Source organism: Vanellus vanellus, assembly GCF_965231255.1.
Source record: "Vanellus vanellus genome assembly, chromosome: Z".
Lineage (NCBI taxonomy): Eukaryota > Metazoa > Chordata > Aves > Charadriiformes > Charadriidae > Vanellus > Vanellus vanellus.
Genome location: NC_138908.1, coordinates 56,079,353 through 56,099,719, shown reverse-complemented (window position 1 = coordinate 56,099,719; position 20,367 = coordinate 56,079,353). Strand labels below are relative to the sequence as shown.

Sequence of the window (20,367 nt, the reverse complement as noted above, 5' to 3'; positions counted from 1 at the left end):
AAGGAATAAATTAACTGTATTTCTAATTTTAGTCAATCTCCATGATTTCAGTTTGAGTACTCTTAATCTTTAGAGGGGAAAAATCCTGCCTGTGCTTGAAGCACCTATGTTGATTTTCCATTACTTCTAAAGAGTATATGTACTTAATTTGGACATAACAAAGCTACACAGGTTTTTTTAACACATCCTTAAAAAACTTAGCAAACATCAAATATTTACCAAATATCTTTTGTTGGGTATATTACTTACTTGATAGTACTTAGTTAAGATCCTATGAATAAGGAACTAAAAGTAGACAAAAAAACCCCACCTTTTCTGTTGAAGGCTGAATTTTGTTTACTTCAAGATGATTCACTTATAGCTGGTATGTAAGAAATAAATATTCATAATTTGAAACTTACTAAAAAAGTGCCTTGAAATACATTCTTCTGCCTTAAATGTGTTTGTACACACATTTGACCTAAGAATGGTAGATCTTTCACTTCCTAGACATCTTTCACTTTGGATTACTTCTTCAACTAGCCAGACAGACTAGCTGGTGGTGCTTTCATGTGAGTAGCATGTGTAAGACCAAGGTTTTAACTTCAGTTCCAATGGCCTCATTGTGAAGTATGTTTGCAGAATTTTACTTTTTCTATAGAATTTGTAGAAATTGACTTTTAGTCAATGAATGTTGGTAGTGTTTAGTATTTGTTGAACTGTTTATCATTCACACCTTATTATCAGAGGTTCCTAGACAGTAATATTCTGTTTCCTGTTTTGTAAATCCTGGGCTTGACCATTGTACTTTTCCTCCTGCTCCTTCACAGAATCTGAAGAAAAAGATTCTCTGCACCTAGCTTCCTAGGAGCATGAGATACAATTTCTGGTCAATGTCAGCCTTGGAAGTAACAACTGACCATAAAAATCAGTAACCAAAAGTGTGTTAACCCTGACCAGCAGCTAAACTCCACATAGCCATTTGCTCACTCCACCTTGGAGTGGGATGGGGAGAGAATCAGATGGGTAAAAGTGAGAAAAAAGGGTTGAGATAAAGATAGTTTAATAGGTAAATTGGAAGCTGCATGCTCAAGCAAAGTGAAATAAGGAATTCATTCACTGCTTCCCGTCAACAGGCAAACGTTTAAGCCTTTCCAGGAAAGCAGGGCATCACACGTAATGGTTACTTGGAAAGACAAATGCCATAACTCTGTACATTACCCATTCCTGCTGTTTTCCCCAGCTTTTATTGCTGAGCATGATGTCATATGGTATGGCATTTCCCTTTGGTCAGCTGTCCCAGCTGTGTCCCCTCCAAACTTCTTGTGCGCCCCCGGTCTACTTGGTGGGGCAGAGAAACAGAAATGGCCTTGACGCTGTGTAACCACTGCTTAGCAATAACTAAAACACATGTATGTTACCAACACTGTTTGGGTCACGAATCTAAAACATAGCATCATAAGATATACTATGAAGAAAATAAACTCCATCCCAACCAAAACCAGTACACTAAAAATAAACACTTCTTATTTGTACTGATTTTCAATAAAATCAAATATTATTACCTTCTACAACAACAACAACAAAAGTGCAAAAAAAACGCACAACCAACCAAACTCAAAACACCTCAAAATGTCACTTGGAATATTCTGTTATTTGCCATACCTATATTAGAGTTAATAGGAGTCCACGTTTTTCCTCTTCTTTATCCAAGAGAGAGCTCTAATTCACAATGCTGAAAGATTGTTCTGTTCCCTGCTCATTACATAAAAGCTATTCTGCAGCCACATTCTACAATGGTTAAGAATGATTTTGTAGCCGAATATATTGCTCCCTCCAGGCTGACTACGTAGGTTTTGGTCTTACTCTGCCATTCCAGTTTTCTGCATGGTGCTGTAAATTGGGTACCAATTCTCTAAAACTGTCAGGGTCTAAGCTCTAAAGGAAACAGTCAAAGAGCAAGTATGAGCATTTGATGAAAAGGGAATACCAACCTTTTACAGAGGAAATGGAATAAAAGGAATTCAAACAGAAGGCATGAGTGTGAAATGTTTGCAAAATATTGTCTGGAAGTGTGGACTGTTGAGCAGATGTTGTATTAACGTGATAAGCATTTTGTCCGTATGGAACAGAGGTACATGGTTTTCTGGTTTCAGTGAAAGATGGCCGTTTTGCCAGATTTGTTTTCAATGGGTTACTAGGTACTCAACATTAGTCACTGATTTTTTCAGGTTTTGGGGTGCTTACTTTGAATAACCATAGTGTCTGAACAAGATGTCTTGTAGTGGTATTGCTAGCTGGTTTGTTTGGCTTCAGAGTCAGTGATGGCATCAATTTGCCTCATGAACTCAGAAATGCCACCTACGGCCTCAAGATTACATTTTGTTTTCTTTTGCTGTATGGAGAAGAACTTGCTCTATGTTTGTAAAGTGCCTACCACAGTAGAACGCTGGGATCATTCAAGTCCTTTAGAACCTACTAGATTTCAAGATCAAACTGGATTTTTGAAGACCACAAGTATAGTAATCCTCATGTATTTTCACATAATTTCTTCCCATGAAGAAAAATTTACATTCTGTTCTCTTGTTTTTATGTATGAGAGAAGGAAAGGCATTTCCAGGCAGTTTTGATTTTAAAGATTTACATTCTAGATCCAATAAGGCTGTTGAATATATAATGAACTGCTTTTATTGGTAAAGAAAGGTTGTTTGCTTGTTCCTGCTACCATAATAAAGACTTCTGCTGAGAGAAGCAAGCTGAATGCATTTTGGGTTCAAAAGCATCCTATTTATAGTCTAGATGCAAAATGATCTCTATTCACTACAATGTCTCATTTGCAGGTTATCATTCTGCTTTCCTCTGGAAGCTAGTTGGCAGATGTTTCCTCCCATCTTGACTCCTTGCAACAGTGATAGAAAAATATTCTGCATCCTACTGTGGTACCCTTCATAAGCAGAGTTGGAGGACAGAACCAGCTTGTTTAAAACACAGTGCAAAGAGAAAATACTTTCTCTTGGACATCAGTACAACTACATTATTCAAATTTTTCAGTTTTTGAATTAAGTACCTTTCCACATACTTGCAGTCAGTAGCACAGCATTAATATTCTCTCCTTAAAAATAAAACAATAGAACAAAATAAAATGAACAAATAAAAATAGAATTAAAAAATAAACAAACCAAAACAAACCAAAACAAAATAAAATAAAAATTTGCCACAGGTCTTAAAATAAAAATTTGCTAGAGTTATATAGCCTCATATCCCATCAATGTTTCATCTCCCCATGCACAGTGACAGAATGAAAAATGTACCACTATTTCACGCTTCTGAAACTGCTTTAAAGATATTCTTTGACAGTGAAGTAATGTTGATACCACTTGCTACCTTCTGTGGACATTTTTGCCACTTTGATCCAGCACTATTGTTAAAGTTTGATTGTCTGAAGATGTTAAGTATCAAGGTTTCAAAATGCAAAGCTGTTCCATAGAATTCAGCAGCTCCACAGGCAAGATAAGTTTTTTTTTTCGTCTTAAGTTTTATGGAAGAAGAAGTCATTTATCACTGACTGGTAGGTTGGCTTACACATCAGCAAATTTGCTGGTTATTTTCTTCAAAATTCCAAAGTCTGTGAAAAGTAATTAAAGATCATTCTGCTTATAAAGCTGGTTAAAAGGAAAAAGAAAAGAAAAAACTAAAAGGGCATGTTCACAACTGAAGCAAAAAGAACTCGGCAATTTCTGTGAACGTTTTTCTCTCCCTTTGTTGACCAGTGATGGCTATAATGTCCTTTAGGTTTCATTGGGTATTGATCTGTTGGGCACTGACCTGCCCTGGACATTCTGGTTAGTGAACAATTTATTTCTATATATTCCTTATCAGTACTGTATCAATATTTTGTTTATACCTTTACCAGTAGCTGACTTTTGTTTTAAGTTGACACAGAGAGGGAGAAGTGGGCAATGGGAAAAGAAATACAAACCACAGATGGATGTCCTCTCTTGCTCTAGAATCAGGACTGACTGTCTCATCTTGAGAGATACCAGAGTGAAAGAACACCAAAGATTTTAGGATTCTGGGAATTAGCTTCAAGTGTGTGTATAACATTGAAAAGATGTAAATGTTATTGTGTTTGAAAGTCTATAGGTATTGATTTGCTTTGAGATGGGTTAATTTCACATCTCAACCAAATCTCTTTAATGATCTAAAAGTACATGACACAGTATCTTTTTCTTTGTGAAGGAAGCATGAATTAGAACTAGTCTTGTTAAAACACATTAACTTAAAATGTATTAACCCATACATAGCCAAATCTTTTTGTCAATATTCATTTTCACACTTTATTTTGGCCCATGCTAGATGCACAGAACAGGAAAATCCAAAGAAGTCAATGCTGACATTAAAGGGCACCATCTAAAGCCACTCAGATAGTTAAAGAAACCCTTACATAACACAGCTTTAAACCACCTTGCACAGACTATGCAAAAAAGGTTCAAGCCAAAGGCAGCCTGCAAAGCAGTAATTGTAAAATCCACAGAAGTCAGTGGAAAAACATTAATAATACTCTGTAAGAATACCAAGGCTTCACATTTACACTATTATAACCATCTTAATGTGGAAATTAGGCTAAGAACAATACAAGTTCTTAGAAATCAGTCTAATGTTTATGTCTCTGCGCATCCTTCCAGCACAGAGAGTTCTTTATTAACACGTACTTAATACTAATCGCTAATGGACTGTGTTCCTTTACTAACGAAGCAATCTTGGGAGACAGAACCTGCCCTCTTTCAAAACAAGCAAACAGAGCAAGACTTTGACGTTTTCCTTGACTAGATTGCCATGCCATGCCCCTTGTAGTTTGTCTCAATACACTTGGCATGCTTATTTAAAACTTTTTCAAAGTGCTTGAAAACACTTGCACAGTATTTGGATAGCAGCTTCAGACCCATGTTTGCACTCGCTGCACAAGCAGTGCAGAGTAGAAACGAGTCAAAAATCTGTCCTGACTGCTTGCCACAATTTCAGTAACTGAGCTCTGACTAGGGACTTGGGATTTATTCCAGAACCTGCCAAATCCGCAGGACCAAAAAATTCACAGTTCAACTCAAATATGTGGATATTTCCCTGTCTTTGGGTTGCACCTACAAATGGACAGAAGTCTATTTTTTTTTTCAGTGTAATGATACATTTCTAAAGCATAAAGGGGAACTCCTGAGGCATGTAAAGTGTGATAATTTCAATTAAATTCATGAAGCTATGGGAATTTATGCCAAAGAGTTTGCCTATGCTGGCTCAAAATTTGCTGCTAAAGATGATATATATTTGCTAACCTAAGAATGCATTTTCCACTGTCCAGCTGCTAGTTAAGAAGATTAATGACTGCTTTGTAGTTCCAATTAAACTCCTTTATCACCAAGAGGGAGGAAACAAGTTTTGATTTCAAAAGTGCTGCTTAAGAAAGAAGACCAGGGCTGCATAACACTGACATTTTATTAGAATTCATTTGTAACAAATGGAACTTGTGTCAGCAAAGAACTGATTTTCATACAGACTTTCTTTCGCCACCAATGTAACGAAGTAAGAAAATAAAAAGCACGCCTTTCATTCTGTAAAACATTTACGCGTACTACTAATTAGAGGTAATTGTATCTTTTTTAACAAGCCATTTTACAAGGTAATTTTTTTAAATTTTTCAGTCTATGCATCCAAAACAAGAGCAAAGAACACAATTTTTATTATCTTTGTAAAGACACTCCAAGCTTGAATGGCAAAGCCACATAACGGATGGTTATGATGAGACCTGCAGCCTTCTGATATCTGTGGAGTATCAGGGCACCAAGAAAAAAAAAAGGAAAAAAAAAAGAAAAAAAGGAAAAAAGTAAGAAAAAAGAAAATTAAAGAAAAATAAGAGAGAATAAAAGGAAAAAAAAAAAGAGTTGCATTTTTTTTAGTCATTGCAAACTATTTTTTTCCTTTATACATGTTCTGTGTCATTTAAATACACACAAGTGGATAAGCAGTTTCTTACAGATGGGTCCAAGTTAAAATATTATTGGGTGTAGAATCAATAGGGCAGTGCATAGTACAAAGGTATATATAGAAAGTGCAAATCTCCCTAGAGGGCCACTCCTTCCCCCAGCCATCCTCTCCACTATCTAACCACTCGAATAATTTTTTTAAAAAAAGAGCTAAATTAAACTTCTGTATAAATCATTTTTATATTTTTTGTGGGTTTTTTTCCCCATTGCAACTAATTACAAAATTAGACATAACTACACATACAAACATAAACAATAGCACCGTACTGGTTATGCTGATGAAACCAATTTTAAGCTTGGAAATGTATGTAGACAAAGATGGCCACAATTTAAATTAACTGTAGAATGATTGTATATAGGAATACAGAAAGTGGAATGCACATCAATGATGCTAACAGTTATCTTAAGAAACATAAAACCTAAAAGGAATATTTAGTTGTACAACAGCTTTCCTCACAAATTGGCTCTGCTTTTCTTCTTTTTTTTTTTTTTTTTTTTTTGTTCCTTCACTTCCTTTGGAGCTTGCAAGACAGTCTGCTAGGGAGAATGCGCTGATCGTTTTACAGATCCAGTGTACAAGAATCTTCCCTAGTCTATGTTTCCAAACTGATGCTTTTTTGATTATAGTGCTTTTCTGATCCTCTACATTTGAGTTGAAGAACATGACCACACCACATAACCTGGCACTTCAGTAATTATCTTAAAATACAAATCAAGAAAGATGAAGAAAAAGAAACATAGTGCACATTCTTCTCTGGTTCAGATGTAAGTTATAGAATCTCATTCTGAGGTAGCCTTCTATTCCATATATATATATTTATATTTTTGTTTTGATTTTTTTTTTGTGTTTTTTTTTTTCATTTCTTTACAAAAGTGCTCACATACAATGCTTGCTATAGTTTGGTCTTTCATATTTTTCTTTCTGCTAGTAGTGGGAAAAGTGGAAGAAGAAGAAAAAAAGTTGAGGTCACATTGACAAGTCATACCAATGGTCCTATTTGAAACCCCAAAGAAAGAATTCCTTTGATGCTCATGTACTGAAAATGGCAGAAGGCATGATGGAAAGCAGGGTCAATGTAAATGACATCCTATTAAGAGTCTCAAAAAGTACTTTGTGCTGTTTACAGAATTTTCTTTGTTCCCGGGAAGAAAGTCTAGTGTCACTCTTAACTATATCCTGTGGGCTCAGTCTTGCCAGCCTTACATGAACCCTCCCACTGAAAGCAATGGTTTGACCTTAGCACTCTATTGACACAATCGAATGACCAGGACTTGGCCCAAAATAAATAAAAAAGATGCATGAGCACTGCTAATGTCAACTGCTGCTAGTGTACTGCTACATTTCTGCAATGACAACACTATAACCAGTGTCACAGTGGGTTGGAAAAGCCAACGAGAAATAAATTTTTAATTTGTAGGCTGGTATGTTATTGGAAATATGGAAAGATAAAGGGCCTTGACTACCTACATGTTTTGGGTTATCATTTATTACCATTCATACTTGATTAGAAACTGGAAATGCATATTTTTCAAAATTGTCTGATACATGTATTAAAATGTTTGAAAAGAATAACAGAGATATGAACAAACTGAACTAAATACAAATGAAGGCTAACTTAAAGAAATGCTATTCAAAATAGGCATCAAATATAAGGCACTCTAAATGTAAAATTAAAATAAAACCCAGCATCCCCAAACAATGCTGTATGCCACAAAACGGTTGATTTCACAGAGCAACGTGTGTTTGGCTTTGCCCTGTTACATACGATAAATGTAAATTATATAGCGCACACTATAGACAGTATACTATTGAATACAATTTTAAAACATCTTAATACCTAGTATATTACAACATTCTCCCCGCCTAAAGGGATATGCACTGACCTTTCCCACATGCACACCTCCTACATTTAATAATATGATTTCTTATTGCACTATAGTGTTACAAATATTGAACTTCACTGGAAGCCTAAATCACATACTCTGTGCATGTGTGTGTGTGTGCATGTGTGTGAGTGTGTTCAAGTGGCAATGTGGATAGAAATATTATTTGGGATAGAAATGACATTCAAATATCAATGATGTGCATTCCTCACTTCCCTTTGAAACAGAAGTTTATGGACCTTGGAAACGCAGAGATGATCAAATAGTAGTTTAATGTAATTGTAGTATGCTGAAAAACTCCCAACGCTTTGATAAATCCAGATATGGAAGAATTGATATGTTTATGTGTATGTGTGTGAATATCTACCTTTCTTTATCTCTGTAACTATACAGAGAGTTAGACAAGGGTAGACAGTAATACATACATATACTTATATATATAGAGAGAGAGGGTGTGGGTGTGTATGTGCATATGTGTGCATGCGTGTGTGTGTTAGCAGCATCTTTATACTTTGCGCCTCCCTGTTGATTCCAAAAGAAACCAAAAAGCCCCATTTTGATTTAACTGATTACAATGAATATTTTCTTAAAGAAAAATAAACCAAACAAAACTGTAAAAGTAATACCTAACAAGACCGTGGTACTGTAGATAAATATAGGACTGCACAAAAATGTGCAAATTTTCAAATTATTTAACATTTCTACAGCACAATATTACAGATAACAGTTCTACAGCTTAAAAAAAATCTAGTTTTTAAACAAAAAGATTAACAGTTATGCAACCTTTTTCTTTAATTCACTTCAATGAATGATAAACTTTTGTTAAAAAAAGGAAAAAGTTTACACAGTTAAAAATGAAGCACAGGTCAGCAGTATCTTTACAATACTAAAAAACTAAATCAAGGACTTCCTTTTTAATCATTCCCACGTTTTCCCTAAAGTGTTATGATGAGCATTATGATGGGAAGGGGGGATGTTGAAGTAAAGAGTCCGTTTTGTTTGAGAAGCCAGGACCCAACCTTTTAGCAAACATCTTGCACTGAACTGCAGTTCTCTCAAAATTCCTCTTTGCAAAAGTATGTAATCCTGAACAAGATGATTATTCTTTCTGATTAATTTCCTCTTCCCTTTCACTTCAACCAATGTCGAACCCTTGAGGTATCTGTAAATGAGATCCGTCAGACGCCTCAGTGGTCAGGATTCTTTTATTATGGTTAGGTTATTAAACTGTGAATTCTTGGTCCACATGGAATAGGGTCTTTCGTTGTTGTGTTTTACATATCCCCATTATTTTTGTTCGTTTGTTGTTTATTTTATATATCCCCAATAATCGCTCCTTAGCTAAGAGTTAAGAAGTACTTCTAAAGCACATCGTATGGCTCAGAAGCGGCTCTCCGGATCTTAAAGGGCCTGCAATAAAAATCCACGATGGTTTTTATGTTGCATAGTGATCAAAGCTGCCCAGATATTCCAGTGCGGCTCGATAGCAGAATTGGTATTGATCCTGGAGAAAGATAGAAAACAAAAGCATCAAAAAGCCAGCTTGTTTGTTGGTTTCTATTTTCTTTCAACTAAGAGTGAATACTTTTTGGCTACAGACAAATATACCACAGAGGCATCTGCAGTTCAGCAATATTCTTTTGCTGACATCAACAGAAATATAGTCTGAGCTACAACAGACGAAGATAGGCACTCATTTAATGCAACAACATTTTCCACAGACTGCAGCTTCTTTTTGTGCAGAGACTATATACCCACCTACTGACCGTTTGCTATTCTGAATTAATACAACATCAGCATAGAGCTTTCTTCTTATGGGAAAATACCAAGATTCTTTTTCCCTGTTTATTTGAAAATAAGTAGCAAAATATCCAATTAAGTCAACAGCAAATACAACACACTAAATGACGGAAAACCACAAGGTTAAAAATCTTATTAAGGAAGCAAATGGAATCCCAACCTTTGAGTAATATAGGCTTTGATGAAGATGTGAAGATACCTCAGCCTGTGGCAAGAAAAAGGCCTAAGAGAGAAATAGGCAGCTAAAGCACCTTATTAACATGAAACAGATCACATTTCAACCTACACCTGGAAGCAGAGAAAAGCTCAGTGTGGTGAGAGATTTGCTTATACCTTTGGTAAATCCAACATTCGGTATTCCATATTATTCTCACCCCCACCCAGTAGTTCTTTTGCACATTTATGTAATATTGCACACTTATACTAAAGCGGCACAGCTGTGTACCTATTTGCAACTGCCACTCAGGGTTTAAATGCTAAAAAAGAAAAAAAAAAAAGAAATTGCTTCTGAAAGCCATCTAAAATATCAAGGTCTGCTTAATTCATCTGATATTGCTATGTGGTAACCCCACACAGATTATAGTTGTTAAGATCACAATAAAAAATCTTTTGGAGACCAGGAAACTCATCATATATTTGCCTCAAGGTAGTGGTGTGATCACTGATAGTTCATTTCTGCTTCCTTTTGGAACAGTGGGAGAATGCATTAGACATATGCGTAAATTTTAAGTGTATGTGTGGTCCACATGGAGTTAAAGTGCGTTGTTGAATAAGGATTAGATTTCCTGGCAGTTTATACTACCGAATGAGATTTGTTTTCCACAGAATCCTGGAAGAAATGAGTACACAACACTTCGACTGTCAGCTAGGGGGGTGGGATGGGTAGCATACAGAAATAAGTCAAAGCAGGAGGAGGGAGAATATATTGCATAGGTAAATCCTATATTTGTCAGAGATGCTCCAAGAAGCATAGTTTTTCTGTATACTGTAGTTACTTCTTGGAACCAAAATGACAGAAAGCAGTCATTTTTCATTTTGCTTATGCAGAAGAATGATGGTAATGGAAAAGAAATGGAATTAACTCTTCAGTTTGGTCACAGTGATTTACCTGGCTAACTGACAAGATTAAAAATAAGTTTATGTTTCAGATAAGTTTTTATGAAGTTGTCTTCTTAAAAATAAGACTACCCAGCTTTTATTGAACAAGTTCAATTTTCTTGTGGAAAATGGCAAACTATGGGGAACCATTTTAGATTTCAGAGACTGTAATTTAAAGGCCATTGTCAATCAAATTATACTAAATAAATGTATGACCTAAAATGTTTCCCTTCTCTTGCCCTTTTGCTTGGTTCTCCTAACCTATTGGTTCTGGCTTAGTTCAAGTCTCCTGTTCAGAAATTTAAGTGGAAATTAAGCAGAACTGAAAATGTTTAAGTACTCTTTATGACATGACATAGTTCCAAGAACTCAGGCCCAAGAAATCAGTTGATATTGTTTATCCCTTTCCTTATTGCTCTGTGGCACTCTAGCTAGCACAGAAAATATTTATACTATAGGTTTCCTGTAGGCTGAATTTACTATTAAGATTTTCAGGCCAAACAGCCACTTGCTTAGTGACACAAAGTCAAGAAAAATATGAAAATAATACAGTGTCAGTCTGAAGCCATGAACAACACTTTGCTCCTGAAACAAAAAAATCAGTGGATCCAGCTGCAGAAACAACTTGCCTCCTTCTTTATTGCCACACATTTCTGCCAGGAAACAAAGTTTCAATTAAAAACGGGTAATGCTTCTTGGAAAATAGTTTTTCTCAACTACCATAATTTAGGATCCACTACTGAAATAATTGTTTCTTCCCAGTCTGCAGTATCTACTGCTGTAACAGGAAATAGTCCTTGCAGTACCTTTATGGCAGAGTTTGCAGTGTAGTCATATAGTCACTATATGAATTAAGATACAAATGTAAGCACATTTTATATTGTCTCTATCTGTGCATCTTTTGGCTGTGGAAATACTCCTTCTTTTCCACCACCATTGTACACAGGTACTGTTTTGCTCACCTCTGTCTGTACCATGGCTGGCCGCTGCGTCCTTAGCATTTTGACAGTCTGGAAGATATCTACAACACCTTCGTATCTCATTCTTTCTAACACAATGCTCAGGGTTATGAATACTCCAGTTCTTCCAACACCCGCGCTATTGCAATAAAAGGAAAAAAAAAAAAAAAAAGAAAAAGGGAATGTTAGTTGACAGTTAATGCTGAAAGAATTGGCTGACAAATTATCTGTGGTTACAACACACCATATGTGTACAGATTTGTATATGGGGAAAGGCTCACTGAGCAAATTTCCACAGCAAAATACCACATTGCATTTGGAAGAATAACTGAGCTCAAGCAAACTTCACATGCTACTAAGTACTTCTTGACTCTCCAGCCTTCACTGCAAAGTGTCTTGGTTTGTTCATCCAGATACACAGTAATCAGTGCATGGTGAAGGAAAATGAGAATGTTTGTTGCCAATGACCTATGCTGGAATTGACAAGAGAAAAAGATGCCAAAAATGTATTTTACTGCTTTACTTATAACTTATTCATGTATCTGCTCTGTTTTGCACATTTCCAGTGTGTTAGTTTATCTTCTACTTTGAGTTAGAGATAGTCAGCGGATTTTCAATTAATATTGAAATTGTTCATGCACACTACAATTTAAGTAATGAATACACAAAAACCTTAAGACACGTCTTTTATTCAAGTCCGGCAGTCTGCATCTTCAGCTTTCCAATAGCAATACTTGTACACCATGCCTCTCTATATTAGTCTGAAATGTCATCTTTGAATATAAACCTTGGTTGCTCTCTGTTCTTTCGGGTTTCTGTTATTAGCTAAAACACTCAAGAAGTGATGGAAATCCCTTTAATCAATAGAGCCAATAGTTGTCAGTTATTAAAATTAAACAATCACTTATTCATGAGGATGAACTTGGACTCTTGGACAGGTAGCCACACACACAAAAAAATATTTTCCAAGTCTGAACTTGTATTGGTGGAGATTAAGCACCCCATCATCTCACTGTTGATGTTAATAATTTCACCAGGTTTTCTCCAGTCAGATAGACTTGGGAAACTGGAGATTGACTAGATCTATTCACCAGACAGGAGAGTGGAAGAACATGAACAACAGGAAAAGACTGAAGAACTCTGAACGTTGATATGGACTATGACACAGATCCAGTGAACTCATGAGACTAGTGCAGAAATCAAATGTCCAAATTGTATGATGGTATTTTAGTGTTTGCTCTAGATCAGTGCACTTCTAGGGCTATAAAATATACGCATTTGGATTTAGCAATTTTGTATAATCTGTATGCCTTCAAAGAGCTGTAGACAAAGGACAATTGAGACACAGCTTGACAAAATATCATGCTCTCAGTGCTGGTTTACCTATATGAGATGACAATGGTCCTGGACATATAGAGCAACTGGAATGTAAGGTCTCCTTTCTATGATGAGATAAATTAGAACGCTAATGTTTAAGAAACATACTGAAAAAATCCTTAAAAAATAGCATTGGAACCTGCTTGGTCTTTATAGAGTTGACGACAGCGTGACCTAAACCAAGTAGCCCCGAAAGTGACTATCAGAGTGAAGGCAGATTACCATTTTTCATTCTCCTTGCTCCTGCTCAACCATTTAAAGATATCCAACAAAAAAGTATGATTTTTAAACACATGTGAGGACTTCTGGAGTCACACATTAGTCAAATCTTTATTACTTAAAAAAAAAAAAAAACCCTACTCAGACCTCTTTAATTGAGTAAAAAGAGGGAATTAATTTGTTGTATTATGTTCTTAAGAAATGAAAAAGTATCTGGAAAAGCTACTTAATATGACAGACAGACTAACACGGAAAGATCGCAAAGCTTGTAAATCTTAACTAGCCACCAAGTGTAATATTTTTGGTAAAGTCTAGAGGAAACTGACCCTGTTCCCCTGAAAGTGGCAAGCATATTTTAGCATTGTATCAATTCCTATTAGAAGATGCCTAGGATTTCTAAAGGGTGACAGAAGTCCACATCAGTACTAGTAGCATTTTAATGATCAGCTGATACCACAACTTTTAACTAAGCAACGCGACATAGGCTTTAAAGAATCCTGAATTTAGGAAATGGCAAGGACACTACTTCATGATGTGCTATGATTCACCAAATTTTACATAGTTAGAAACCAAAGTTAGGACTCTTTAATGACCCATGAGGAAATACTGATGTTTTTGTAAGAGAGAAGAGTTTGTTGTTAAAAATACATCTTGAATGCATTTTGGGAAGGGGTGGTCTTCCTCACTGTCCAGCTAAAAGCTAGAATAATAAGACTATAAATACCTAAAATTGGTTGAGGTGAAAATTTTGCTTCAAGGTGAAGCTTTGCTTCTTTTAACTACTTTTTAATTAACTGCCTGATCATGTTAGAAATTTTTAAATTGTAACACACTGATCTATTTTTAAAAAAGCCAGAGAAGGCGAACATTTTAAAATTGTGGGTGGCAGGGGTTTACTGTGTAACAGAGAAAGCAAACTTGTGAAAAATGTGTAGAGTAGGAAGGAAACCCCAGGGATATGGCACTTGAGTTTGTCATTTGAAGAATTTCTCTGTACAAGAGAAATCTTTAAAAACTCATGATGGTACAAACTGGAGGCATTATCACAATAATTCCACAAAGACTAGGGATATGCAGGTACCCAGGATCTTGTGCTTCCTGAAAGAAACAAGTAAACTTACTAATTTGCTAGGGACATTTCCTATTCTTGTAAATTGACTAACATTGATAATTACCATTACTGAGCATTACCAATCTCTACATTGTCATGACAATGATGACACGACATTTAAAGACCAAAGCGTGATGAATTAGACTTGATTTGACTTTGCTTCTACTAAAGCAAAGTCTAGTCTGCTAGAAATCTCCATAATTTCAGCATGAAAGACCACACCCATTTGGTGCAAGCAGTATTTCATTACAGTCACAAGTGGACAAGTTTGCACGGTACAAAGAACTAAGAAGAATACCATCACTTTGCTTTCTTATGTATGTATGCATAAAGGCATAAATATTGCTTATTACTCCTCTGCTCTCAAAACTCATTAATGTCAGGAAGAATAAGGCTTGTTTTTATCACGGTTGTCCTTCATTTTCCCTTGCCAAATGACTCCTAAACACTGTTCTGCAATGCTGTTCTTAGTAGGCCACAAAAAGTTTTAGGCACACAAAAATGTAGGATTCAAGTAGTCCGATACATTTATTTTGTTGGTCTTTCAGATTAGGGCAGAAAAAAGAACTCTGTTAAAACACACTGGTATTTTAACAACTTCTGGTTGCTCCTGTCTTTGGAAGGACAAGAATCTCTCTCTCTGTACAGTCATATGCTCTAACTTGTTCATTTTGTCTTCATGCTAGTATTGGGGCATTACTTGGCTTGTAGGAAGGACTTGGAACCTGTATCAGTATTTTGCATCTCTGTTATATAAATAATAACATTTAATCTACAAAAAATAATTTAATGTTGCAAAAATGAGTATCTAAAATCCTAATGGAATTTATAGAAAACAATTTATTAAATAGGAGGTAAAAGATAAAGATATTATTTCTGGCCATCTGCTATAGACTCTAGAATACTGTAGAGAAAATAAATAAAAAATACAAGAATATTAAAAAAGCCCACCCTGGATTATTCCTACATACCCTGCAAGCTGTTTTCATCTGCATATCAATTGTAAAGGAATTGAGGGAAATGATCACATCAAAAAATGGGCATTACATTCTGAAGTTAGAACTCACCAGTTCAAACCTCAGTGATTTTTTGGCAAAGTTTCTAAACACCGCGCTCTATTCCATTCCCTTTCTTGAGATAGCTACCATTTTTACTTTTGTCATCTTTATTACTATTAATGTGCTACTGAGGTGTAACCAGCTTGTTTACAGCTAATAATTCCTTCCAACGTAACAGCCTCACTTTTAATTACAGTGGAAAAAAAAAATCAAATATAGCAGCCTGTGATAAGGTTCCTCCTACTGCTTTCTGTGTGTAGCATTGTCCAGATTGTTTTTACCCTGCATTAGAGACATTTTTAAGTGAAGAAAAAAATCACGTGCCTCCACGTATTTAAGAAGAACCTTTTCTGTGTGAACTGGGTATCACAGAATAGTTCCCATTTTGTTAAGCAGTCCTATGTGTTCCTTTTTACATCTTCTATTTGATTACATTTTCTGATATTTCACCTGAAATTCCATTTACATATATGCCTTTGCTGCAATCAGCAATCAACTTTAAAAAAACCCAAATCTGCATATGAGTTGTTTTGAGGCTTTGCTTACTTACCTGCAATGAACAGAAATTGGTCCATCCTGACCAAACTGCTCTTTTGTTTTATGCACTTGGCCTATGAAGTCAATAAATCCTTCTCCAGACTTTGGCACTCCTTGTTCTGGCCAGTCAGTGAACTGGAACTGCCTCACTGTTCGGGACTGGCCATCCTTTAACAAAAGACACAAAGAATGTATCCAAAAAGCACGTTCCAGCAGCTGGAAGTCAGTCAGCCAACAACCAGAGAGACAATCACAAAACAAGGATGTTGAGAAGAGGTGGGCTAAGATCACATTTATGAAGACTCTTTCAATCGCAGTACTGGCTGCTGCTCTTGGACACACTGGCCCAGAAGTGAAGTTTCATTAATAACACTGCATGGATTCCCTTCTGCGCTGGATAGAAGAGTTGCCTGACATTCTGCCTCTGTAAAAAGCATGTCTGAGGCTAAAGACATAATAATCTCACCAGGTTATACAATTTTTGGTAAGTAATGTTTTGAATCTTGTGGACTGTAAATTCCTTTATATATAGAACAGGTAGAATAAGGCCATCCAATCTGACTCTCCATTTCATATATATGCTCATCTACTGCATGGCAGGAATATCTTGACTGATAAGAGTCATTTAGTCATTGCCCTCTTTGCAGACAACATCTTTAACAGAATGGTGCTTTCTATGAGGTGGACATTTCCCTGGAAGAAGGTGGGTCAAGACAAGCCAGTTGTTTAACAAACCAAAACCTCCTTTCAGTCACTGAAATTTCATTCACTAACAGCTTGGACTCAGTCAAAAGTTGAGGAGAAGGGCTTCCTTTCTCAAAACAATTTGGCTGAAGCTGTTCATTGCCTTTGGTTAGGAATACTGACAGGATTGTTTAAAACTGCAGAATACCGCAGTGTGCTTATTTTTAGAATGAAGCCACTGGAAGTATTAAACGCCAACTTCTGCTCTATGCCTATTTAATGTGTAAACGGTCAGGACACATAAATAGAAAAAATACAATACAAGTGGATGAAGTAAATTTGTTCTGAATTTTCAAACATTGGTCTTAATGATTTTTACACTGTCAATCTGCACAGCCAAAAGGTTTAAAACCATGGGCATAAAAGCATGGGTACATGAGCTACTGATGTAAACTAGTGCCTCTGGACATGTTGTTTCCTGAGCACCCACCATGCCATGTCTTCAAAATAGTCTTCTACTAAGTGACACTCATGAAAAACAGAAATGATTATAGGAGATCCCCCCCCCCCAAAAAGCAACAAGTTATGCTGGAGGGCAAGAACAGTCTTTTTTTCTTTTTCTTTTCTTTTTTTTTCCTGTCTACCACAAGCTCTCAGCTATTACAGAACGTTGAAATGAAATGAAATAGAAGTGACTTTTAAAATAACTAAAGTAAAAACCAAAAGTGACTTTTAAAATAACAAAAGGAAAAAACAATACTTTGCTTTTATGTTTCCTCTGGTACCGTGGGCTTTTGCCTCCCATGTCTCAGATGAGTACGGAAAACAGAAGGGGGGGGTGTGCCAGCTACTGCTCCATGAGAGGACACACATACACTTCATTGACTTACTATCTCTTATATTCCCACCAGACCACTGTGACAATTTAATAGTCTATTTCTGTGGAATGTTTTCACCCACTTAAAAAAAAAATAAATATCTATTTGAAAACTTTTACCCTATTTTATTTCTTGTGGGCATCAACACAAAGAACTAAATATTTCCTACCACAATGGCATGATGTTAATACAGCCTTCTCTCGTAATGGTCTCTGTGATCCCATTTTCCACCAAGAAGACATAATGAAATTGCATCCTTCAGATAGCCTTAGGCACATGAGATTAATTAATCAAGAAGAGAAAATAATAGGTTGATTCCCTCCAAAATAACCTCCCATTCTTCTAAATTAAAGGAAAAAAACCTTAAGTCTGACTCGCATCGTTTGTTAAGGAGATGGAAGCTCTTCAGCAACTTCTGACCCTGATAGGAATTACGCTAGAATAACAGTAACTTTTTAGGGGTAGAAAAGATATGAAAGATGATGCTTTACTTAAGTCTAGGCTGTCACTGGAAAAACCACGAACTTCTATGTGCAAAACAGATTTGATGGTACACTTTGGTTTTCCAAGTGCATCTAAATAAACTGTACCGGTATATTTCATGATTGCAATAACTCAATAATCCATTGGAAGTCTGTGAAAACTGTTCTTATTTAGTTTTAATGGCAGTAGTTTCTGGTATTTAATGCTATTTAATGAGCATGGAAGTAAAAATAGTTAGTCTGATCTTAGACTAGCATTAAAGCATATTGGGAACTGATCTGCAATTTCTTACACAGTTCCCTCTGCTACTGACATTAAAAGTAGTGCTGCTTTCGTTTAATGAGGTGCTTGCTAATAGTAGTCCAAATACAAATGCCAAATTTTATTAAAATCTTTACTTTCAAATATTGTGACAGTTTGCACAGTTACTTATCAAAATATGAACTTTCAGATCCCTATGTGGAGCAGAGTGCTTTTAATGTATCATCCTATTGATTGGCTGACCGTTTGGATTTCTTCTTGCTCCTCACAGGGGATATTCAATTGTCTTTTGATGAGGCTGTAGAATTTATAATACTCTCTTACAGCCATCACTAATAGTTTAGCCTTAAATGAGACTGCCCCAACACACTGACCTCTGGAGTTTACAGAGAAAGTGAGTATAAAGCAGTCAGAAGCAGTAGATTGAAAGAGTTACAGAGGTCAATTTCACCTTACAACAATTCACAGCTCAGTTTCAGAAATAACAGGGAGTTCCACACCAGACACTTGCTGCTGACACCTACAAAGGCAGCGTGTGTCTTTTCTTGTCCCTGGGGAATAATTGGCTGGCTTGGCTCAGCCAAAGCATGGATGGTGTTCTAACATTATGGATGGGTTTGGAGATAAGAGGGAGAGAGGCTGGTTACAACCACTGCAGCATTTACTCTGCTTTGAATACAAGAATTTAGTTAGATGATCTCAATCACTGGGTGTGACAGCCACAAAAACCTAACTACAGGAAAACTGTAATGTGCATTTTAGTAAGTAGTACCCACTGCTTCCAGTAAATTTGGAAGGAGCTATAGTTTCCCAGCACATCTAGAGAATTTAAGATGGCCCTGTGAGCTTACCAGTGCATTGTTCAACAAAACTTGGACTTTCAAGGTAAAGAGATTTTTAAAATATGAGAAGAAATGACTTGTGATGGTAAAATGTCACAATGAGACTGCCAAGGTGCATGTATGCTTGGCACTTTTAAAAACAGGTGTATTTATATCAGGTCCAATAAAACTACATCTGGCAAATTGAGTTATTCAACCCTTTCAGACTTTTATTGTTTTTCAGCTATAAGTAAACACACTTTCATAAATATCCTCGTTCATTATAAACTCCTGAAAGAACTTTTTGGAAATATATGCTGTTTTCAGACACTTCAACTACACCTATGGCTTTTTGTCGTCTTTGTTATTTTGTGACCTGAGCTTGGTGAACTCTGTCACATAAGACCTCTTCCAGCTTGAGATGGAAGAGATCTTTAACAGATGATCTATGAAAACTATCAGCACAATTGTGGTGAAATTGGCTTTGACTGTCTATGCTTACAAGTGTGGTTAAAGATTGAAGTTACCAGCTTGTTCTTCTCCAATTTTGTTATGCACAAATAGGTTAAAGAAGCTATGAGTCATGTGATCCTTACTAGATTTCAAATAGAATGAAAATCAGATCCAACGCATCTACAGTTTCTTTTCAAAAACTCACACCTAAGTCTCATTTGCCAAATCAAGATGTTCATCTGCTGACTTGGTTAGTGATGATACTGTCCAGCTTATTGTCGGTACTACCTAATTTTACTTGAGGCTAACATTAAAAGCAGCAGTCTAGCTAACTATGAGAGAGTGTAATATTTTGGATGCTGACTGGCAACTCTGAGTAATCACTCATGTTAATACTGGACAGTACATCCTGCTATTTTGCCTGAACAAATAGTATTCTACAGTGCTTACAGAAATGGAGGCCATCAGTAATTTTTCCTGCCATGCAGACTAAAATGCTAGAAATCAAGAGTCTGAGAAATGCCACATATGTATTTAAAGTTTATGTACATTTAATCTTATATCAGTGCTCAGTTTTGGACTCAGTAATTCAGATAAGAAATGCAGTATGAAAATGAGGATGCTAGGGTCACAGCTGCATGTATCTACTCTGCAGATATAAAAGAGTGCTGAAAATATGCTATGCCAAAAATCAAATTATAATGTGCAAAGCTTGTCAAGCTTTTCTTAT

At 36.1% G+C, this 20,367-nt stretch overlaps 1 protein-coding gene across 1 annotated transcript in view; it reads right to left on the bottom strand.

Moving 5' to 3' along the window:
- Positions 1-9,333: 9,333 nt before the first annotated feature.
- Positions 9,334-20,367, bottom strand: part of PTPRD (protein tyrosine phosphatase receptor type D) — a gene marked incomplete at both ends in the record, with an annotated part of 283,207 nt that continues 272,173 nt past the window's right edge. Inside the window, 3 exons of the mRNA XM_082497465.1 lie at positions 9,334-9,402; positions 11,759-11,894; positions 16,071-16,225. Coding sequence (XP_082353591.1) covers positions 9,334-9,402; positions 11,759-11,894; positions 16,071-16,225 — 360 coding nt within the window. The remainder of the gene's footprint in view (positions 9,403-11,758; positions 11,895-16,070; positions 16,226-20,367) is intronic.